Raw genomic sequence first — 24,638 nt, forward strand, 5'->3', positions numbered from 1 at the left:
AAATGTAAAAAACTGACCAAAGGGGGAAGCTGGGAACTATATATAAGAATAAGAATGGTGAAGACAAAGGGTAGACTATCTAAAAGACAAAACTTCCTTTTTGTTTAGAACTATCTGATACAAGTTCTAAAAATACTTTTTGAGAAACTATCTGACACACTAACTGTTCTAATGTAAATTAAGATGCCAATCATCACCCTGGAAGATAAGATCCTTATGTGTCATCACTAAGAGATAGAATCTAGCCTTTACCTTATGTTCACATTGAAAAGTTTCTTCTTTGAGGAAATCATCCCTAGTGTAAAAATTATTTATTCATTATTTTTACTTCATAATCTGCTTAGATGATGCATCAGTTTTCAATTATCTCTTGATAGCTCTTGCCAGTATCTGTTGTCTCCCAAAGTTGATTATACATTTATTGAGTAAATCATGTGCTTTTTTATTATGTGTGTAGTGAGGTCTGAGTTGATTATACATTTATTGAGTAAATCATGTGCCTTTTTATTATGTGTGTAGTGAGGTCTGTTTTTGTTTCCTAATCTCCAATCTCATCTTCCCCCTAACACTAGGCCCCTTATAATTTATCTGGACCTATAGCAGGCCAGTTAGAAACTATATTTGCCAGCCTTCTTTGCAACTAAGTTCAGCCACCAATTAATTTCCAGTCAATGGAATGCAGAAGTGACACATGCAAGTTCTAGAAAGTGCTTGCTCCTCTTCCTATCGACTGTAACATGATCTTGGAAGTGATTAGTCATCTTGGACCTTGCAGATGAGGGTAACCCATATAAACTCCTTGTTTATATGGGTTCCTGGGCTACCTTTTGGTAGCCATTTTTGGAGCTGCATTTCTTATTTCACTGAATGATTTATGGGCTTAAAAAAATACTCTGAAATTTACTAGCATAAGTTTACAACATTATGTATGATTTAGAGGTACAGGATCAAATTTTTATACTACAAAATAAAGCCTTCTATCTTGTTTAGACTACTTTTATGAAATAGTCAAGCCAATGTCCTAATTAATACACTTCTTACAATACTTAACAGAGTAATATGAGTGGGGTGATACATATTAAATAAGGATATGTTTCTGATGTATAATGACATAAATATTTAGTCATGAAGTGATTTGTTTTGGTTTTTTCTTGACTACTCATTGTTCTCATTCATTTTGCACTTAAAAGAAAATGGATGGGGCCCTCCCCTTGATGCAATGGGTTAAAGCATAGCACCATGAAGCTCATTGTAGTCACTTCACCCAGTGCAATCCCTGGCCCATGTGGCGTCGCAGACCTTTCCTGACCCACCAGCTGCTCCCCTCAGCAGTGTACTTTGTCACTCTGCCTGTTCTGCTCCCCACTCTGTTTCTGGTGAATCTTCTTGCTGTCTCTGTACCTCTGGCCGTACCCCATTTCTGCATGCATGCATAAATAAAACTTTCTTTAAAAGGGTGGTTCTGGCCCTCCCTGGTGGCGCAGCAGGTTAAAGCACAGCACTGAGAAGCTAAAGCCACTTCCTCATGAGTTCGATTCCCGCCTGCCCTGGAGGTGACCACATGGCCTGGCAGACCTCTCCTGACCCGCCCGCTGCTCCCCTCAGCAGTGTACTTTGTCGATCTGCCTGTTCTGCTCCCCACTCTGTTTCTGATGAAGCCTCTCGCTGCCCTGAGCCTCTGGCCTGTACCCCATGCACAAATAAATAAATCTTTAAAAAAAAAAAAAGTGGTTCTGATTTTTATTTTACTCTATTTGTTATGTTGGCAATGTTACATACTATCAAAATACTCTGCTCTGAGGTCACTGAATATGACATTTGGATGAACTATCTGAAATAGGATAGTTAGCATTAAAAGATCATTTTAGATAATGAGGAAACTTTGCAAGCAACTTATAGTTTTCAAATCTGTTTAGAAACATGATTACTCTCTATTCTATAACTCTTTGTATTGCCCGCCATGTAACACCACACTGTAGGATTATAAAGTCAAACAAACAAACAAACAAAAAACACAAACCTCCAAGTCTCCTGAGATATTGGCACCAGCAAGAATCCCAGTAGCTGCTGGGAAGAAAATAGCAAACACAGAGAAGAAGCCTTCTCCTTTTGTGAAACTTGGCCCAAAGTTTTCTGCAAATATTGATGCTGCAACACAAATAATGAGAAAATTGTCATGTACACTTTATTCACAGAGTAGGAGAGAGGTCCCTATATTGGAAATGGAACGAAGTGATTGAAAACACTGGTGCATTCTTGATAAGCCTTATGTAATGTTTGCCAAGAGTCAAATTATGTATCACAAAGTTGTAAAGCTCTAGGAGATAACTTTAAAAGGCCAATCATTTTTGTGCTAACAGAGACTCAGCCTGCCTGACTTCTTTGGATCTAGGAGAAAGGAGAATTTTCTCCTGAACTTACTGTCATATGCACAAAATACCACACACATTCATACATTCACATCCTGCAACCCCGAAACATAGTCAACATTCCTCAGTATGGTTAACACACTATATTTCTGGGTTTTTTTTGAGTTGTGTAAGAACCCTGTGGATGAGGCCACCTTACAATTTTTCTACAAATGGTCTAATCTCTCCACCCGTTGCTCATAGAAATTGGATCCTAAATCCTAACATTCTCATGGATGGGAGAAAAGACTGGAAGAAGCTTTGTAAGATAATACCATCCCCACAGGTTGCCAGCAACTTATTTAAATGAAAAGGAAACAGTTTAGAAGATAAACAGAAAGGAAAAGGAAGAAGGAGAAGAAAAGTATGAACAAAAGAATTTGTGGAAGAAAGTTTAAATCATCAGAAAAATGAGAGCAGGACCTGGAAGGAAGGAACAGAATAGAGAGGGGAAGGTTGTTGCCATGCCATTACAAAGAAAAAAGTTCAGGAAGAAAGAGGTGATGTGATGTAGGACTGAAACAATAAGACTGACAACTGAACACATCATAAAGGGAAATGTAACAGAACAAACACCTCGGCAGTGGTTTCCTGCGTAAGCTAGAAAGGAAAGCTAGGAAAGAGGGGAGGTAGGGAGAGACGTGCCGTTTCACACTCAGTGACGTCAGAGGATGTGCTGGTGACTTACACAATCTCTTATGTGTGTGAGGTCAGCTAGGTAATGTTCTAGGAGAGCAAGGTGCAAAACAGTCCAGCAGGAAGGAGAAAAATGATTATGCTGGATGGACTTGCATGCTTTCAGTGGTGGAATAATTCGAGCTGTGTTCTCCATTCTTGCACAAATACTTAACCTACATTATTTGACAGCAAAAATAATTTGTCTAGCACTTTATGTTTTGCAGTCCATTTTGGTATTCATTATCATATTTGCTTCTCAAAATAGCCTCAGGAAGTTATTATTATTACCCTCACTGCAGACTGAGGCCTGCAAACGGGGTGGGGGCTGTCTAGTTGGTAAGCAGCTAGTTTGAGACTCTAGCTCTAGTGATTCCAGCTACAGGCTCTTCCCTGGAGCACCATGGGATTCCAGTGGCTGGATGGGGGTCATGGGATGGCTTGGGAGCAGACTGGGAGGAACTTTCATTGAAAAGTAACTTATTACCTTGATAATTAAAGAAACCTCTGGACTTCTTCTCATTGTTGGAAGGAATGACAGTTCCAATGAAGAAGTTTGCAATAGCAATGAGAAGAATAATCAGAAGAATCACCTGAGCCTGGAATGGCAAAGCAGAGGGAGGCCAACTTAGATTTAATTCAACAATTTTATATGACTGTCAACATTGCCAGTGTCCACTGAAGACACACTAGCGTATTGTCCCGTTAAGACTCTCCTATCCAAAGTAGAAAATAAAGGCAATGGCACCTTATAAGCCTTATTTGACCCGAGTAGATGTTACCTCTTCATGGGAGCATATGTTTGGGCACCTGAGGGTGATATTTCAACAACCTTCCAAGTGTTAGGAGGGAGATTGACTGCAAGGTGCACAGGCATATAACTGGAACCCAAGTTTTAACCCTAATAGAAATGTTTCCTTTATTTTAAAAATTTACTTATTGTTTCTGAAGTACCGCTGTTTGTCATCCTTGCTAGTGTGTTGACAGTACAGGATTCCCCATAGCTGGAGTCACTGTAACAACCCCACCACACTAAAGTACCCATACTACTCCACTGTAGTCCAGAGCCAGTTTCTTTTCTAGGTGGAAAACCTATGGATTCCTCCCTTTTCCAATACTAACTGCAGAAGAAAATACAGCATGATTCACAGAAGCCCTATGAATCCTGGTGCCCTTGATGGTGAGTTGCGTATATGCCCTGCTGTCTGGAAAGCTAACTAGGCAAATACTTTCCTTAGTCCCTTTAACATTTCAAGGTGCTGTTTGGCTTGGCAGTGCCAAATGTTGGCTCCTCTGCTGGAAACGTACTTACTCCTTACTCTTTGCATAGTTCTTCCTCATGCTTTCAAGTCTTATTTATCTCCTCAGAGGTGCCTATCTTGGCCCTTGGATCTAAATAACAAAAGCTAATATTCTGCAGAGGCTTACAGTAGCATAGATAACAGTTTGAGCTTTGCCAGTATTCCTTTACATAAATAATTTCAAATATAACTGAGGCACAGAGAGGTTAAATATTTTCCTAAAGGTCATAGAACTATAAACCAGATGAGAATCCAGCCCTTGAACTATAGGTTAGTAGTTCAATACTACCTTCTACTGCCACAGAATGGCAAATTCTCTCTCTGGAATAAAATCATAGAAAGTAGGTTGGTTCTCCCAGTCATGTTTGATCTCAGTGCCTGTTTATTTCCTTCAGAACAAGTTGACAATTTGCCATTTTATATTTTGTTGTTAATCTAATAATTACTTGTCTCCCAATAGACCATAGGATCTACTAGAACAGAGACTGTTTCTGTTTTGGTCACCACTGAATATTCAGCACAGAACAGGCACTTCCTGTATCATTGTAACTGATGTTTAATGTGCAAACACATAATTCACAGAGGAATGTTGTGTCAGAATGTTCCTATAACCTTATATGGGTGGGAGATTCTGGCCAGCTTTCCATTTCTGCTGGCCACTTGAGGTCTTGTTACTTCATCTCAAGGCACAAAGAAGCTATATATGAGTCACTGGAGATAGTCACAAAAATAGGCAAATGACCTGTTTCCCACTAAGAAATTTACTATTTTGCTATTTGTGATATTCAGTTATTCTCTGGTCTAAGGCTCTCAAATTTGCTGCTGAAGTACTGGATTTCTGGGAGAGATACTAGCTCTGCCTCGACTGGCACCAAATTTGCCATCTTTTTGGGCTTCAGCACACACAGGCCACTTGGGAGGGGTTACCAGGAATGTGGTTGACAGACACATGCTACCAGCATGTTCTGTCACTACGCTCGTGAGGGAGGGGTCTGTGTGTGAAGAGCCAGCAGCAACTTGGTGGCCATATCACTGTGAGGGTAGCACAGACGAGGAGAAAGCACAGGCCCTGGCACACAGACGAGTGCTCTTAGGGCGTTCCTAAGAGCACAAGTGCTCTTGGATGTTCCCCCCAACTATAGCCTACAGTGTTTCTCACGGTGGTGATGGCAGCAATTCTCTTTGAATATGGGGCTCCTTCTATTATTGCAGTCTGCTCAGGATCTGCCCAGCAGTTTTTGGGAGCATCATTGAGAGATTCACCTTGGCTTCCCATTCCATGCCAGCCACTGAAATTCCCAAAAGGATCACCACTGTGATGGACCCGATTATCCGGATGTCATTGGTTGGATCCACCATCATTGAATCACTCTCCTGAAATAAAAAAAATCACTTAACTAGTTTGAGGAGTATTTTTTCCCCCTTATATCTGACAGTTGAATTTACAGTAAGAAGAGACACTATGTACTAATGCTTGAGACTATATAGGATATCAGAACAGTGAAGTGCTCATAAATTTGAGAGGACAAAGAACCAATTTTTTCCCCTATGATAATGGGTCTTTGATAGCAAGGTTAAGGCTGGAAATTTTAGAGATTCATTCTGTCAGTTTTTGAAGGTAGGGCAGCACTAAATAAAAGGATGGGTGTATATATACACGATCATGTTTGTTTCAAACTAGTTATTTTTGTGTCAAGAAAAATCTTAGAGGAGTAAATCTCAGTAGCTTTCAGTATTTTTTTGAGTGCTGTTCAGTCAGATAATGCACCTCTTGAAGATAAGGTACCTATAAACTATATAATCGACTCACATATTCATCTAATTTTCAATAGTAGTACTGTTACCAATAAAATTCAGCAACTTTCAGTGAGTATTATGAGAGATCGACTAAAAGTTAATGTCTACACCAGTTAGAGAATCACATCTGCAATGAGCAACTAAATTAGGAAACACATAGTTTCCTATAGTGAGTTATTCTAATGTTTGAACTTTCCTTTAGGAAATCTGTAATCATAATAGTAACATTACTGGTAGTAACAGTACCCTTATGTATATCTCTTAAATATTTTTATGCAGTATTTTATGTGTATTATTTCACTTGGTCTTTACCACATTTCTATGAGATACATAGAATAATATTTTACATTTGGAAAGGGAGGTTTAGGTGAGTAGAGAGTTGGCAAATATGAGAGCTGGACCTCTATGGCCAGACTAGTGCCTGGTCAAAGGCTCCTAACTACAACCAACTTCACATTCTGCAGGATAAATCTTTTCCTCTAATCTTATCAAAATGACATCCCTTGATATACTGAAACAGCAAACTGAAATAAATTATCTTGCTTGATGGAAGAAAAGTTTTTTAGTTACCTTCAGGAGGTCTACCACCGTCTCAGCAAATCCCACTACATACATGGCAACAGCTACAGCGTTGGCAAAGGCAAAGATCAAACCTATAGACCCACCAAACTCGGGTCCTAGGCTTCTGGAAATAAGATAGTAGGCCCCTCCTGAAATAAGAAATGAGCATGTTTCACATGAGGAACATTCAAAACATTGACTATTCCAATAATAATATTACAACTTTCTAATAATTTGATGAATCTTGTGTCAATGAGTAATTTAGCCCTTCCTTGAACTCTGTATATAACCTATGATAGAACCATCTTAGCTTAATAAAATACAGTTTATTGAGACCAACTATATATAAATGCTGCAATTAAGGACACAGCAAACTTTACCAATAAAAGACTTTGTTTTAGAAAAAATTTCATGGCAGAGTTCAAGTCAGAAATACAATTGATATAAAACTTTATATCTTAAATTCACAAGCCTAAGCAGAAGGTGAAATGAGTATGTTTATCACTGTTCTTCTGACTTCCATTCTGGCATAGTTTTCTGTTATAGATACCTTCTGTACTGATTGTCTGGCAACATAGAAAGTCATCTGGATATTACTATGGTCTATCCTTTCTATAAGTCAGATGATATTGTCTATATTTTTGCCTCAAGAGGGCATGATTATTGCCAAGGACCCGTGTGTGTGTGTGTGTGTGTGTGTGTGTGTGTGTGTGTGTGTAGGGAAGTGACAAATGGAAAGAAAGATAAGGAGGGTCTCAAGGGTTTCTCCCGACCTTGAAAACGTTAATTCTAGATATCACTGTGTACTGCTGAGCATGTGAGAGACTGAACTGGACTGGTTAACTGGCTAGAAGCTGCCAAAAGCAGCTTGTAGAAGCTAAAAAAGACTAGATACTGAGAGGCTTAGGTAACTAGATGTTGCAGGCCAGAGTGAATAAATGAGTTCTTGCTCTGAGCTACTCTTAGAGGTGGACAAAATTGGGAGAGTACCATTGAACAAACATACCCAAAACAACTATCACTTACAGAAAAGGAACATTTCCTGTTACAGTATTTCCTTTGGGGTCAGGGGTCAAAAACTGCTCTGAAAAGTGACATATCACTGGATGAGGCAAAGCCCTTTATTTCCTTTGTCCAGGTTATATTAAACTAGCCAGGTCCCAAGGCTTGATCAAAATGTGAGACAAACAGCAGTTGTAAGGGGAGATAAACTGTGGATAGGATGGAGTTTTAGAAGACTCTGGATAGGGAGACCTAGATAAGGCATCCCAAGCAGAGATCCTGGGGTGTCAAAGCAGGAAGGTAGGAGAAGGAAGGAAATTAGAAAAACCATAATAAACTTTATCCACCTTATTTTCTTACTAGACTTGCCTGTTTTGAGTGATGTGAAAGAAACTTTTTTTTTTTCTTTTTAAAAAAGATCTTCTCATTTCCATATTGCGGGGATGATGTCTGAGGTCTAGTGACTTCAGCAGTGTCATCTGGGGTGCTGGAGGGCACCCATGCTGAAGAAACCTCAGAGTATGAGGCACTCATCCAAAACCCAAAGAACCCTTATATTTTACTACTACTCCTTGCCTTTTTTTTCTAGATACCTGGTCACTGTCTACTTCATATATAGGTTTAATCATAGGGCCCTCCCTGGCGGTTCAATGGGTTAAAGCACAGTACTAGCACAGCTGCTTCAGCTCAAGTTCCATCCCCAATCAGGGAGGTGACCCACATGGCGTGGCAGACCTCTCATAACACCCCCACTGCTCCCTTCAGCAGTGTATTTCAGTCTATCTTCCTGTTCTGCTCCCTACTCGGTCTCTGGTGAATCTTCTCACTACCCCTGCACCTCTGGCTTATACCTCAGTTCTGGATGCAAAATAAATAAGTCTTAAAAAAATGTTTAATCACAAAAAATAGGTCTGTAGACTTTCTTATTAAAAAGAATTTTTCCCTTGCTATTTAAATTTGGGGCTATTTGTTTTGCCTTAAGACTTTGGAGACTAATTACAATTTTTGCTCCCCAACGTAAGCCATTTCTAGATACTATTATTATGTGACCAAAGTTAGAGTAAAAAATAAAGACATTGGCTTACCTCCTCTTACTACTCCATTTGTGCAAATAGCAGACATAGAAATACCTGTGAGTGTTGTCACCACCACACTCAGGCCAATGATGATGACTCCAAGACCTGCAAAATCCCCCAAGAAACGTGTTTCGCTCCAGTACTGAGAGAAGTCACCAGAACTTCCAGCAGCAGTGAGTTTTATTACAGAAGGATCAGTCTTCTAATGAAAAACCTGAAACGTTCTTAAAGAGCCCAACCCATGAAGGTCTGGGAAGCACCTGCAATGTACTAAACTTTAAAATTGCAGCCATGTTCAGGAATTGTCTTCCAGGGAACACCAGCAACAAGTGTGCAGACAAGCCTGAAAAGGAAAACATTTACCCAAGGCAGCTGAGCATCTGGGATCCATGACTTGCAAATGTGCCATTGAGGTCCATTAGAAGAGACGGCAGCTGAGCAGACAAGACCTGAACTGTATTTACATTACCTTGTTTCCTTCTGTATCCAGCTCATCCAAACAGTTAAGCCAGGTTTCAAGAACTTTGGATACTTCCTCGATCTCATCAAGAAATATAGAAAAAATTCTTTTTGCCTACCCGTACTGAGTGATGTGAGCATTAGGTATCTTAGAAATTTTACCTCCACGAACAAACCCGTTAGTCGCTATGGCAGAAGTTGACAACCCAGTAATAGAAGTTACCATGGTGGAAAGAAGAATTATGAGAACTCCAAGACCTGTCAGCAACGAAAGATAGAAGATGTTACATTTTACTTTTCTTCCTTGGGTCCCTGATGGCTGTAAACTATACTGCCTTTAATTTCAGTTTTTACATCCACGCCTCGGACCCCATGGTGCAACTCTGTGCTGAGGAGAAACTGGTATGTCTGGCATTAATAATGGAGTTGGAGAACTGCTCATTAAGATGAAGGATGTTTTCTCAAAGTAAAACAAGCTAAAATGCAGTCCTGAAAAAGGAAAGGTTGACTTGTGTTGGTGTCCTGGGAGAGAAACGACCCTGGCTGTGAAAAGAGAAAACACGACATTTGACCTTCTTTCTGGCCTGAGAGGAACCTGAATGAGAAAGCTGGGGGCTTGAAAAAGGTTAAATTCCTCTCCATTTTTCTTGCACATCTCTTGCCTGAGTGATGAGGGAAAAAGGATCCAACTTGGATTACCTTTGAAAATACTCCAGAAAGGTCAGTGGCCAACTACTGGAGCCCACGTTACCTTTACCGTACAAATGATTGCGTGGGTGGCACATTTATTACCTCCTCTGACATATCCATTTGTGGCAATAGCAGAGGTGGATAAACCAGTGATACCAGTCACTGTCACGGCTAAGCCGATGATAATCACACCAAGACCTCAATTGAAAGAGGAAAAATAAAGGCAATTAAATGGTGGAACATTTGTCAGATGGTTTACATAGAAACAGCAAGTCCAACAACCAAAGGACCCACTGGAATTTAGTGAGTTGACCTGAAAACAGAGTACATGCTTGACTTTGAGGGTTTTGGCCCGTGATACTCAAACGCTAAGATGTCTAATGCTGATTTGCAAACAATGAATCAACGGTGACTGGTCAACATTTCAAGGGAAGCCCATCCTGAAGGAAGTTGTAAGCAGCAATTGGTTCATACAATTCCAAACTGCGGATATCATTGGAGAATAAATGTCCATCCTTCCAGGTAACTATTTTTTTTTTAAATATAATAGTTTATTTTTACATAATTTTGTGCCTTTTCCCATCTCAGTTGTAATCTCTGTGGGTTTCCCACAACCAATTCACCCATGTGCCATCACCATAGTCCAGTACAACCCCTCCCCCCCATTTTTGATTCCATTCACCACTTGACCCCTGTAAAATGTCTCTAGTATATTATTATTTTCTCCCCTGCTATGACTGAAACTATCCGGTATTTTTCCTTTTCTTTCTGGCTCACTTCACTAAGCATGATATCCCTTCCAGCTCCATCCATGTTGCTGCAAAAAGCATGTGTTTATCTTTTTTGATTGTTGAGTAATATTCCATTGTGTATGTGCACCACATCTTTATAATCCAGTCATCTATTTTTTGGCATTTGGGTTGATTCCATGTCTTTCCTACTGTAAATAAAGCAGCAATAAACATGGGGTGCAGGTGTCTTTTTGAATCAGTGTTTTTGTGTCCAGGTAACTACTTTTAATATACATGTGGTTGTATAGGAATGCCAAAATAACATGGAGGATAGGAAACTGTTCACCTGGTCAATGAATAAAGTGAAAAGAATCAAAATGAACTATATTGACTTATTAGCTATGGGACCTCACACAAGTCACTTATTTTTTTTTAAGATATATTTATTTATGCATACATAAATGGGGTACAGGCCAAAGGTGCAGAGATGGTGAGAGGATTCACCAGAAACAGAGTGGGGAGCAGAGTCTTCCATTAGTTCTCCATATATTTGCCTACCCACAAATGGCTACCTAAGAAAATTGGTTCTTTTCTTTTGTCCTAGCACTTTAAAATTGTATTCTTATGTTAAGGGACAAAAGAATAGAGTTATAATCCCATCTCCTGGGCCCTCCCTGGTGGCACAATGTCTCAGGACTATAAAGCAATCTACAGCCACTGCAGCACAAGTTTGATTCTTGTCCAGGGGACGATTCACCTGTCTGGCCTGCTGCTCCCTTCAGCAGGGTATTTCAATCTGCCTGCTCCGCTCCCCACTCTGTCTCTGGTAAATCCTCCTCCTACCCCCATCTCTGGCCTGTATCCCAGTTCTTGTATGCATAAATAAAAATAAATAATAAAAAGAAAGCCCATCTTCTAATTCCCCTTTGAGTTTTTTTTTATTGCTGTGTAGTCCAGCATGTGTGCACGGAGTCCTGGTAATAATGTTCTGCTTGTTTTTCCTCATGTCTTCTGCCTTCTGTTAGTCTCGTTTATAGGGTGCTCGCCAAAGAACATAACATGGCTAGGTTTTATTCCCCTCTCACAAAATGCTCCTCGATGGAGGTTGATCTGGAATTCATGGAGAGGTCATGGGGTCACAGCCTCTGAAATCACCCTGGCTCTAGCCACCGTGCTCTTCCCAGGACTGATTTGGTAGGCTCCCGTACATAAAGTGGATGCTGCATAATGTTGTTGGCAGGCTCTTTAGTGCCAAGGACAATTAGAGGGGTAGTCAGCCAAGAGAGGCTATGTTCTCCCTGGTCATGCCCTAGGAGAGGTGAGGGGAGGATAAGCACAGAAATGCAGACAAGGTGCTCGTGGCTGGCTCTCCTGATACTCTCAGCTATATCTTGGCTTTGTCTCTCAGGAGTCTCTAGGCTCTTTTGCAGGTTACAGTGCAGTAAGAAGAGGCTCATTCTGAGCATGAGATGCAAACTTGGATTACTGTAGTGCTCGATACTGTGGGAAGGCCCCCTAAATTGTGTCAGATTGACTTTTTCCAAGATGTTCCCAATGAGTGTCACTGGCTATGTTCCCAAGGCTTTTCCCAATGAATGTCACTGGGTATGTGGAACTAAGGTGAATCAATGCCCCAGAGGCTAACGTGAAGCATTTGTGTCTCTCTTAAACCCTTTATTCTACTCCCAACTGAAGACAAAATCACTCCTTGCTTAGTGATCTAAAAGAGCGTGTGGGGGAATCACCCAGGTGCAGGTTTCTAAGTGAACATTCCCTCTCTATCTGAGAAATGAATTGATTTACCCTTAAAGATGAACCTACCCCTTCTTGTCACAGTAAATCCCTCCTCGTGTCCCTTAGCATAGGATATAACCCCCTGGCTTTCCCTACTTAGCTTGAGATTTTATAGTTACATAAAATTCTCTATACATATATTATTAAATTTGGTCTTTTTTTCTTCTAACCTATCTAATTAATTTGTCCATTTGTCCAGTCACACAACTTCAGATGGTGTGGGAGAATGTTCCTCTGAGCACTGATAGTCTCTCTCTTTAGATTCTTAAAATTTTGGTGTTGTAAGAAAGAATTGCCTTAAATTCTTTGTATCAATTGCAAGGATCCAGTGGCAAGTATCACCTCTGTGTTACAAAGGACTCATATCTGTTTCATGGACCGAAGGCAATTTCTTTTTATTATTTGCACACTAGTTTGCATTTAATTTGTTTTGAGAATATTTGCTATCAAATGTTTCGTTTACCCCAGGAACTATGGAGCATGTAGTTTGCATTTCAGGACACTGAACCTATTCTAAGTTTTGTTATTTCCCCAACAATTTTAAACCTATCATTTCACATTGTATATATTTCTGCAAACCATTTCATGGAAGGAAACTTCATACATTTAAACAGTGAGCGTTTTGCTTCTCTCAGAACCAAACATAAAGTCCCAAGGTAAAATGCACCTCATAGAACATTCAGTCCAGAGTTGTCTCCATGTGGTGTCCTTGAACTAGGCCAAGAAATGCCTGGAGTGCTTATTAAAAATGCCCAGATCGGCCCTCCCTGGTGGCGCAGCGGGTTAAAGCACAGCACTAAGAAGCTAAAGCCACTTCCGCATGAGTTCAATTCCCGCCTGCCCGGGAGGTGACCATATGGCGCGGCAGATCTCTCCTGACCCGCCCGCTGCTCCCCTCAGCAGTGTACTTCGTCGATCTGCCTGTTCTGCTCCCCACTCTGTCTCTGGTGAAGCCTCTCGCCGCCCCTGGGCCTCTGGCCTGTACCCCAGTTCTGTATGCACAAATAAAACAATCTTTAAAAAAAAAAAAATGCCCAGATCTGGGCCCTCCCTGGTGGTATAGCGGGTTAAAGAACAGCACTAAGAAGCTAAAGCCACTTAAGCATGAGTTTGAGCACCGCCTCAGAGGTGACCCACTTGACGTGGCAGACCTCTCCTGGCCCGCCTGCTGTTCCCCCAGTGTGTACTTCATCAGTCGGCCTGTTCTGCTCTGGTGAAACCTCTCACCGCCCCAGCACATCTAGCCTGTACCCCAGTTCTGTATGCATAAATAAGTAAATAAATCTTAAAAAAAAATGCCCAGATCTACTGAGTTTGAATCTTTCAAGGTAAATTCCCAGATTCTGTAGTTTGCTAAACTAAACTTCCAAGAATCCTTAGTATTCCATGGTCTGAGGATTAGTGAGCCGGCCCCAGTCAATCTCAATTTGCATCTAGTTTTGAATAACAAAACTATCTTTAAAAAACTGGTTGTATAATAATCCAGCTTCCCAATTTTTAGAGGAGGAGGTGAAACAGAATATAAGTGATTTGCTTCAGGTTATACCTGTTTTTACCTATTTCCCTTGCCTCATGATTAAGTTTATTGAAAACCATCTTGTCCCAGGCAAGGTATCCAGAGAAGAAAAACTTCTAGGCACCATCAGTTCATTCTACCATTTGCTAGGGTGACCAAACAGGTAAACCTGCAAGTCCAGAGTGGTTATACATGGGCCCTGGTCGCCATAAGTGCTCCAGCTCCTTCTGGATTTAGTCCTAGGGACTGAACATGAAAGTGTATTCAGGTTTCTTACCCAAGCTACTCTCAGATCAAGAAGAAATGAGTTGCATTTGTTTCTGTTCCGGTAAAAGAAGCCCAAGGGTGACATAGATGGTGACTAATCAACTCATTTAGCTTTAAGTCCATAACAAAGGCCAGTAAAAGTGAATTTGATTGCTAATAAGTTTCTGCTACTTACTAAAGTCTGTTTTCTGATAATTAAAAAAGAAAACCTCCATTCTAAGGAAAAACCTACTCGATACCTATTTAGGGAAAACCGTACTCCTAAAACAACACTGATGTCTGAAAGCATGATCGCTTGGTAGACTAAGGATCTTCGTGTTTTAAAATTTTGCAGTAAACATGAAACTGGGTTGACAGTGAAAAATAAATGTAAGATCTGATTAAGGTTCAGATTACTGATCGAGCATGTGGATGCTAAATAAGCTGAATTAGAAAGAATTACCTTTGCCCTTGGCTACACTCACACCTCCAAACAAAGTAATGTTTCTTGATGATCTCAATAAGTTACTAAACTGCCCTTAAAAACCTAATTTTGCATGAAACCCTGGAGCAAAAACTTGGCAATATTAAGATGTAGATTTTCCATGGAACAGCATATACTTATTTTGGCCCCTGCAGCTGCAGGCATTCATTTGATATGCTTCATAAAGCCGGCAAGCAGCCCTTTGTCAGGAACATAGCAGTTGCCAAACATGAAACCAGGAAAATGATGGGAACTGGTTCCAGTATTTCAACATACAAATCAGCCCTTTCTTCTTTGAGTGCGTTAGTCTGGTAGTTCTGAGAGCATTTTGAGGAGCAAGGCAATAAATGAGGACCAAGTACCTTTTAAATGTGACTTCAGATGCATTCTGCAATAGTATTTGTAAGCATGTCTGAACCTGTAAGTTCTTGATACGAATGTTTGATGTGTTCTTTCAATGTGTATCTATATGTAAGTGGATACACACACATATATATTCTGTATGAAAAAATTAATAATGTATATGTGTGTATACATATTTTCCATATGTAAGGTAAAACATCATTAATTTTTCCATATAGAAGAGTAGGACTCATTAATTTTAAAATTATTATAATGGTTTATTTTTATATCATTTTATGCCTTTTCCCATCTCAGTTGTAATCCCCGTGGGCTTCCCATCACCAATTCACCTTTGTGCCATCACCATAGTCCCATGTGCTTATTCTCCTCCCTATTTAGGACATCATTAATTTTTATCACATTAAATCAAGAACTCTTTATATGGTTCGAATAAATTTTTCATATAAATTTTACTAACATACTGCCAATAAAAAGAAAAAAAACTTTGCCACAGGAAATAATGCCTTGCAAGGAATATTGTATTTTTAAAGCGTTAAGTGATCAAAATAATTTCCATTCAAAATAATTTTCCATGGAAAAACCATTTTCCATTGAGAAAGACTAGCAATAGTTATATACATGATTGTAGTCATTTTATCTACCATTTTAAGCTTCTATCTGGCAATACTCACTTAACCTTTGTTTTCTTACTGCTGGTACCTGAAAGTAACACAACTATTTTCTTTGGAAAATCTCCAACAATTCAGCATTTTTATTAGGTCACCAGTTTTTCCACAAGTTATTTTTGTTTAGTGAACTTTTGCCAGTAATCGTAAGGGAGATAATGCTGATAAATGTCACTATGTCTCCAGATGTGAATACTATCATTTAAAAAGAATGTGTCTCCATGCACCTGGAAACCTAAAAGCTATGAAAAGCTGCAAATTTTACTTGAGCACTTATCTGCTTGGCAAACTGGAAAATTCCAGTCTTCCAGGAGTTAACTCTTCACCTTTCTTCTCTGGTAAACATTGTCCAGAGAGGCAAAGGGAAAGAGACTACGTGTGGATTCATTCTGTGACCTTCATCTCATATCCAGCATTAATGGTGAAAAAAAAATGCTGCCTTTTGATCATTTACATTGAAAATTATAAAAGAGAGGGGAATGATTACCAATTCCAGCTTCTCCAACAATCCAGGAGAGGCGAATGAAGAGCATGACACCCCAGATGTTCAGCATGCATCTTACCTGTGGGTTGAAACAACAGCAAAAGGGACATGAGAAGTAGTGACAGTGGGATAAAATCCAGCCGCTTCTGTGAGTCAGCTATTCAGACCTCCCAGACCCTTTACCTGCTAGAACACTGAACGGAGAGATTCATTTGTAAACAAAGAAGCTGGGCCTTCCCTGGTGGCGCAATAGGTTAAAGCACCGCACTATGAAGCTCTCTGAAGCCATTGCAGCATAAATTCAATCCCCGGCCAGGTCGCTGAACCACATGGCGTGGCAGACCTCTCCTGACCCTCCTGCTGCTCCCCTCAGTAGTGTATTTCAGTACATCTGCCTCTTCTGCTCCACACTGTCTTCGGTGAAGCCTCTCACCTACCATACCTCTGGCCTGTATCCCAGTTCTGTAAGCATAAATAAATAAATCTTAAAAAAAAAACACAAAGAAGCTTTCTCACCAGCACACCCTTCACCCATCCAAACTTCACAGCTCCGCCTTTATCTTCTTCCTTGTTTTCAGCTTGTTCCTCTCCAGGCATCCCATCACCATTAGCAACCCGGTCCCCAGGACCTGGGGCTGCGGCCACGTTCTGCAGTGTACAGTCAAAACACAGTACTTGGTCAAGAAATGGTTCCACAAAACGTTCAAAGTCAGATAAAACAGTTGACACAGAACTTTGTGGGAGGACAAAATAAGACATATTCTAGACGTTTAAATCAGGTAATTGTTTTTGTGTGCTAGTTGCTAATGGCTCATGCAGTGGGTGATATTAGGCACAGCTCAGACTTCAGGGCAGGCTAATAGAATGTGGACAGTCTGACTGGTGAGAATCCTAGGAGGGAATGGTCCGATTTGGATAAGTTTATGCAACAGTGTGATGATATCCAGAGAAAGAGAAGGTTCCAGTTTCCCTGCCCTACCCAAGGAAGGGAGAAGTTGAGCAGAGATGAGAAGCTGAGGAAAAGGGTAAAGAAGTAGAGAGGGCTGGGGAAAGAGGACTGCAGGAAGCACATGGGACAGACATGTGAAGAAGAAGCTTCTGGGCCTTGGACTTTAGCAGGGATTTGGGGGACATGGAAAGAGACACTTGAAAGAGATGTGGGTGAGAGGCCTGTAAACAGGCTGATAAAGGCAGCCTTTATCTTGACTCGGATTTTGATCTTTGCTCCTTCCCTTCCACACTTTCCTGGCCCTTTCTGCCTCTTTCCTACGGGTCCCCAACAGTAGGCACTTATTGTGATTAGCTTTCAGGTCTTAGTGGCTCTGCTTTGGGCCAACCCCTTTGCCTGGGCACTTACTCATGAGAGGAATGGTAATGTGCAAGCTATTGTAATTATATTCTTTCTCTACTCTTCTTTTTATTGCACACTAATTGTTAGACACTAATTATATTAAAGTTCCTTTCTGTTGAAAATCTTACTAGAATATAGTTTGGCTTAATGTGGTAGATATTAGGTTTCAGTTAGAATATGCAGATCTGGGGGGTCTGGACACCCCTCATTCTGTTCACTAACATGTAGAACACAAGAAGAATAAAAGGGTAAAGAGTGATGCAGACCGAAAAGGTCAAGAGTGAGTGATGGCCTCTTTTCAAGAGTTCACTTAGCTTTTACTGTTAAGGCCCTTAGCTTTTGCTACAAAAACCAAAAAAGGGAAAATAGTGCTCAGCTCCTCATTTTGAGCAGCTGTGTAGAAGCAGCTCACTCCCAAGCAGAATAGCCAGAGAGGCTCTAATAAGTACCTTCCTCGCAACTACTTTCTACAGACTGTTCATTTTATCTCTCATCCCTACTTTGACTACAGGTGAGTGTGAGCTCATGTTTTATGTCTTAGTATGATTTAGTGGGTTTCCTTTTGGTTCTGCAAACACCAACTCCACTGCCCCCACCCCAATTTTTATATGTAAGTGAATGGTAATGTCTTCTTCACTTTGTGCCATTTTAATTTATGAAAGGTTTCCTAAGAACATTTTACTTTTGGATGGGGGTGGGGGAAGCCTTATGCTAAATGCTAAAATGCTAAAATGACCTGTAGAAGTTTCTTTCAGATTCAATATGTATTCCCTGAGGATTTGTTGAATATGCTGGTAGTATTGTACAGCTGGTAGTTGTCTCAGATTAACTACCAGGAAGCTAGATTGAGTAGAAGTAAGCAGTATAAACAAAGGTTAAAGCCTTTGTTTGTTCTATGGTCTAACTTTGAAAAAGGGCTTCCTTCTTAGTGGATAGTTTTGTTGTTTTTTTTTTTTAAAGATTTATTTATTCATGCATACAAAAACTGGGGTACAGGCCAGAGGTGAGGGGTGGTGAGAGGATTCACTAGAGACAGAGTGGGGAGCAGAACAGGCTGACTGATGAAGTATACTGCTGAGGGGATTAGTGGGCTGGTCAGGAGAGGTCTGCTGTGCCATGTGGGTCACCTCTGGGGTGGGGATTGAACTCATGCTGAAGTGGCTTTAGCATCTTAGTGCTGTGCTTTAACCCACCACACCACCAGGGAGGGCCCAGTGGTTAGTTTTTTAATGCAGTGGAAGAGGAAATAGTTATGTTTCTTAAGTTAAGAATAACTCTCTTAATTTCTCTTTTTAGATATCACTGAATAATTTCAGATGAACCCACATAGTTTAGATTATCTAGCATCTACCTGATTTTTTAATGACTGGACTACATCCCCCACTGAATTCCCCAAAGCAGCTTTTTCCAGAAATGATTTTGGGATCATTGGTTGAAGTCACTTAGAGTCAACATTTTAATTAACATTTAAAAAAATAATCTTATCTTGTGTAAGTGGTCTAAGTTGATTTAAACCTAGGATGATGTGTTCTCACATTTACTTGCCAAAAGGCCTTAGGCAAGGTCATCTTTTTCTCCTCTAAAATGCAAGTGGTGTGAAACAAGTATTCAGTATTTATTATAAAAACTTATTTGGGGGGCCCTCCCTGGTGGCGCAGCGGGTTAAAGCACAGCACTGAGAAGATAAAGCCACTTCCCCATGAGTTCTATTCCTGCCTGCCCTGGAGGAGACCACATGCTGTGGCAGACCTCCCCTGACCCGCCCGCTGCTCCCCTCAGCAGTGTACTTTGTCGATCTGCCTGTTTTGCTCCCCACTCTGTCTCTGGTGAAGCCTCTCGCCGCCCCTGCACCTCTGGCCTATACCCCAGTTCTGTATGCATAAATAAATAAATCTTTAAAAAAAAAAACTTATTTGGGGATGACTAACGTTCTTGCACCTGCCATTCTCAAGGGTCTTGCTTGTGCTTCGGTGTGTGTTCAGGATATTCAGGATAAACTAACACTAATTTAGACCCCACTCCAAGTGACTGACTTACTGTCTCCTGCTATTAAGTGTTTCCACATCTCTATGTCAGTCAGGATTTCTCCCAACTCTGTGCTCATGATAGCTCATAATACCATAAATATCTCATGATATTAGTGTGATACTTAGTTAACTAAGGCAATACAACACAATATGAGTCTTTGCAGGAACTACATTGGAGGAGATGGTGGTGTGGGTTTCTTCTCATCAATGCCAACCCAGGGCTCCCCCTATAGCAGGCTACTGATAACAATAGTGAGTCTCTAATGGGCATGAAGGCCACATAATCTCCATTGAGGAGCAGATGGCCTAGTTTCTTACCATTCTTGTTTCCTACCTTTTTCCTGTTTCCTTCCCTTTTAGATACTTCATGTCTCCACTGTTTCCTCTGTGCAAGCCACAATAAAAAAGGGAAAGAAAGGGGATAAGCCCCAAGCCAGATCATCTTATTATTTCTCATTAGTATGGGAGAGAATGATGAAGGAAACTGAAACTAATAATCAAAATTTGCTTTGCATTACCTGAATCTTAAGAATTCTCAGTACCTCTTTGCACAAATAATTGAAAGCTGACATCAAATATTCTTATCAGTATAAGTTATGGATAAACAAAGTTCTCAGAAATTGAAACTAGGGGCCTGCCTGGTGACTTAATTAAAGTCTCAGGGCTAAAAGCTATCATCAGCCACTGTGGCCTGAGTTGAATCCCCCGACTGGGGAGGTGACCCCACATGGTGCAGCAGACCTCTCCTGTTCCCCCCCCCCAACCCCCGGCTAATCACCTCAGCAGTGTATTCAATAGACCTGCCTGTTGTGCTCCCCATTCTATCACTGGTGAATTCTTCTACCCACCTCCTGCATCTCTGACTTGCACCCCAGTTCTTGTATGCATAAATAAATACATCTTATCTTTTTTTAAAAAAAAGAAATTGAAACTAAATCACTAAGAAATTGGTTGTTATACTAGTCACAGGAGTAAGCAAGCCACCCATGTAACTCAAAAATTTCCAGTAACTTCTTTTGAAAGGGTAAGAAGAAATTAGTGAAATAATGGATTCAGACATGTATCCTTAATTAAAAAAAATATGTTTAGTTTTTGTAAAATATTATATTTTAATATTTATAATGTAAATATTCATGAACAGAATGGCACTAATTTTGCAGATAAGACCTACTTCACACATTGTTCTAATAGTATATTTTTAATAGATTACAAAATATTTTAACATCATATTGACATAAAAGTATTTATGAGAAATCTATAATCTTTCCCTATGCTGTTTTTTTGAAATTGGAGTTTTTACTCTAACATTTCAATTTGGATTAACCATGTTTTAAGTGTTCAATGGCTGACTAGTGGCTACTGTACTGGATTGTACAAGTCTATACAGTGAAGTCAGTTCCAGGTGGGTGAAAAATTTGAGTTCATCCTCTGGTCAGTTAAAACTTTCATTTTTCTCTGAAAGGATCCTACATACATAGACAGCTGAGCAGGTCAAGTGTAACTTTCATTTTCTCTAACTGAAAAATCAATAAGAACAGGGAATAGAGGAAAGTGTTAAAATTTCTATGAGTGTTGAAAAGATTATTTAGTTAGGAGATTCATTTATTTAACTTGAGTTGAGAAAAACTTTTTAAATTGTCAGTATTCTAATTAATCAAGATCCTATGGCCAAACCATCAGTACTTTCTCATTCAGGGAAAAGGCAATTTCCTCTTCTTAGATTAATTGGGGATCCCATGAGACAAAGTTTTAGTCACTTGCTTTTTAAAAGCAGTTGTGGCACTAAAATGCATGTTTTTTGATTAAGCTTGAACTTGAGGGTTTGGTCCAGGAAATTGTTTTACTCCCTGATGAACTCTGATGGTACTTGCGACCCTTAGAGCTGGATTAATGAGAATACCAATGACTATAAAAAAACATCTTACAAAAAGGCCTAGAAGATGAAAAGGATATTTTAAATGTCCCCTTAAATGAACAATTTTTATTCCCTGATGGATGCCCCTCTTCAGAGTTTAACAGTTCTGCAAATTACCACATGATTCAAAAAGTACATCCTATGTTGGCAAGTCAAAGAAATCAACACACACTGGAGTTAATAATACCATCTTTTTCTAAATTATTCCAAAATAGGGTCAATGTAGGATATTCAGAATATGTTTAACCTGGTGGAGTTTCAGAGGTTTAAATCTATATCATAGAAAAGGCAAAAACCCTTAAAATGTGTATTTCTTCTGTTGATTGTAAAGATCTGATCGCATATTTATAATTACAGAATATATTTCCATTGTTTGCTCCCAAGAAGCAACTGAAAATTTACTGCAACCATGTAAACTAAGAGATTTAGAATCTAATCTGAGTTAATGTGCAATTAACTCAGGGTGTGTCCTCCAGCAATTTAAATAAACTTTCCTGGACATTGCCAATGAAAATAAATCCTGTGGATTTTCTGAATATTCCACTTTCAAGTAGTTTACTCTAAGGCATAATCGTTTTCCTACGTGCGCTCCTCCTCTTCTGACATGCCAAAACAAAACATGTTAAAGGGTGGTTTCACCCTTTAATAAATATTTCCTTTGTAAGCTCAAACAGTAATTATAAAGTCAATTTATCATCAAAGTATGGATCCAGGCTTTGGGTCCAAGGTTTGTGGAACTTGATGGCTGTGAGCTATTACCAGTGGCTGGTGCATGATTTTTGGACCAAAGCAGTAAAGACTAAAAGTTTTATGATTGCTGCCTGCAACCAGTTTCTCCCTCAGACTTAGAATTAATTTGTTTGTTCACACTCCATTACCATAAATGATGACCCACAACCTTTCATAAATGCATTTTAAATTGTTTGGCTTTAGGGAAGGATTATTTATTTACCAAGAGTTCTAACTGTGTGTTAAATATTTGGAGAAGGTAAAATAAAGTACATGTAGAAAGGAAGGAAGTTAAGAAGGAAAACAGACCATTTGATGAGTCTTCTCCCTCTTCAACACTAACAGTGAAACTTTAATCATGTGTACTTTAAAGAGTAACTTCTTACTGGTGTTTTCTGTATGATCAAAGATTAATTTGTTTTTATTAATATCTAATGTGATTTTTCAGATATTAGAACAATAACACATGTTTTTCTAGGTAACATTAAAGCAGAAGAAAATCAATATACTTATTCTTTAGTTTCTAACCAGTTAATATTTGCTACTTATACATATTTTCATCTCAGGATAAAATTTCAGGAATTTTATCTTATATCATGAGAAATATTTCCATATTTATTTAAGATTACATGATACCTTCCTCACTACTTAAGCTTTCTTTTATTATTGCACTATTCAAGCATTATTCAAGCATGTACAATAGTAAGGATTTAATTTATCTCATGTTCTCATCATTCAGCTTCAACAATTTTCAACCTATGACTGATGATTGCACTTAAACCCCTCCCATGCCTGCCACTCAGTTATTTCAGAATCCATTCCAGTGAGGACCAGATAATTCCTTAGTTTCATTTCAGCACGAAGAATTATCTGTCTACATGATATTATTATTTTAAATAATTCAGTAAAATGTAATAAAAATGAAAGGGCTTTTTCATTGTCTTAAAAGTTACTAAAACCATGTGTCTAAATCACTCCAATAGTTACAACTTCTAGCCACAGTACTTCTACTATATTTGAAACACATTATTCACACACAAGTGGACCATTTTTGATAATTTAGTCTAAAAGTAGCTAAGCATGATAAGCCAGCTGTAATATATTAAGATTCATAAAATACTAAGCTTCTTAGCATTTTATAAGAATACTTCGAGGGAACTCCCACTCTACTCACCATCTATCATCGAATTATTTATAGTGGGAAATCTACTGGCTTTATTGTGTGTTGTTTTCATAAACAATTTGAAGAGCATGAGCTCCCAGGTGTGGCCTCGATTATGAAGAAACTCTAGCAAGAATTACCACAGAATCCCTCCCCAAAATTTATTTTAGCATAGGCTGCCAGTCATCACTGACCTTCTAGGTATTCCTTGCCTCAGATTTCATGTCCATGTTATTTGAGTTAGTTACTACTTCTAAATTCATATATCCCCAATTTGAATTGCTAGAATCCTGCATTTGAACTGTAAAATACTGAAGATTTTTTAGAACACATTTGCACGTTTCTGTCCTTTTGTAGAAGATAAGCATCTGTACATTGATTTATGTGGTTTCATGCTTGTTAACTTGACTACATGTTCTTTATTTCTCTTCTTGACAATGTCATCTGACATAAAATTCTAGAACATAGTGGTCAAATATCTTTAACTCGCTTTATAAGGCAGCTTTTGTAAATAAATAGCTAATAAATGCCTTTGATGATGACAATGAAAATGTTCGAGACTGGAAATGAATTCTGCTCAAGAAGCAACACGATCTCTTGGCACAGTCTCTGAATCAAGGAGAAAACTGCGATCTTTTATCCAGACCATTATGGCTGAGGTGTGATTTCTTCTTTGTGCCGAAGTGCTACCCTTTTCTATAGCTACAAATGAACTAGGACAAAGTGCCATGATGAGTAGGCTGAGGATAGAAAATGGTGCTAACAAGTATTAGACATGGGTTCAATTTATTAGCTAACTGTCCCTGACTTCTTGATCCTGGAAATTTATTGCCTCTTCTAAGTCTTTGTTTCCCTTTCTAAAAGGTTCATAGGGTTTTATAAAACTTCATCATCTATAAAAGAACAATAATAACAATCCCTACTACAAAATGTTATTATAAGGATTGAATGAAAATTTATTGTGTCTGACATTAAAATTTCACAATAAAAAGTTTTTTCTTGCTAAATGGGAATGATTATTAATGTTTTTATCAAAATTGATTTTAGTGGCTAGCAATCTAATAACCTAAATGTGGAATTATTACATTGTTTTTACTTTGTATCAGTTTCTATAGAGTTAGCTTCCTTAGGAAAATATTTCCAGCCTAACCCTAATTTTTATAGCATTTTGTACTTATACAGACAGTTTCTTTCAATGTCAT

The 24,638-nt window shown here is 39.2% G+C and overlaps 1 protein-coding gene across 1 annotated transcript in view; it reads right to left on the reverse strand.

Moving 5' to 3' along the window:
• The window catches only part of SLC12A1 (solute carrier family 12 (sodium/potassium/chloride transporter), member 1), a 77,296-nt gene that overhangs the window by 46,658 nt on the left and 6,000 nt on the right, over nucleotides 1–24,638 (reverse strand). Inside the window, exons 3-9 of the mRNA XM_012728562.1 lie at nucleotides 16,769–16,900; nucleotides 16,256–16,331; nucleotides 8,830–8,925; nucleotides 6,752–6,891; nucleotides 5,648–5,758; nucleotides 3,571–3,682; nucleotides 2,021–2,148 (exon numbers count right to left, since the gene is read on the reverse strand). Of these exons, the coding sequence (XP_012584016.1) occupies nucleotides 2,021–2,148; nucleotides 3,571–3,682; nucleotides 5,648–5,758; nucleotides 6,752–6,891; nucleotides 8,830–8,925; nucleotides 16,256–16,331; nucleotides 16,769–16,900 (795 nt within the window). The remainder of the gene's footprint in view (nucleotides 1–2,020; nucleotides 2,149–3,570; nucleotides 3,683–5,647; nucleotides 5,759–6,751; nucleotides 6,892–8,829; nucleotides 8,926–16,255; nucleotides 16,332–16,768; nucleotides 16,901–24,638) is intronic.

Source organism: Condylura cristata, unplaced genomic scaffold (genome assembly GCF_000260355.1).
Source record: "Condylura cristata isolate star-nosed mole 26May11 unplaced genomic scaffold, ConCri1.0 scaffold00023, whole genome shotgun sequence".
NCBI lineage: Eukaryota > Metazoa > Chordata > Mammalia > Eulipotyphla > Talpidae > Condylura > Condylura cristata.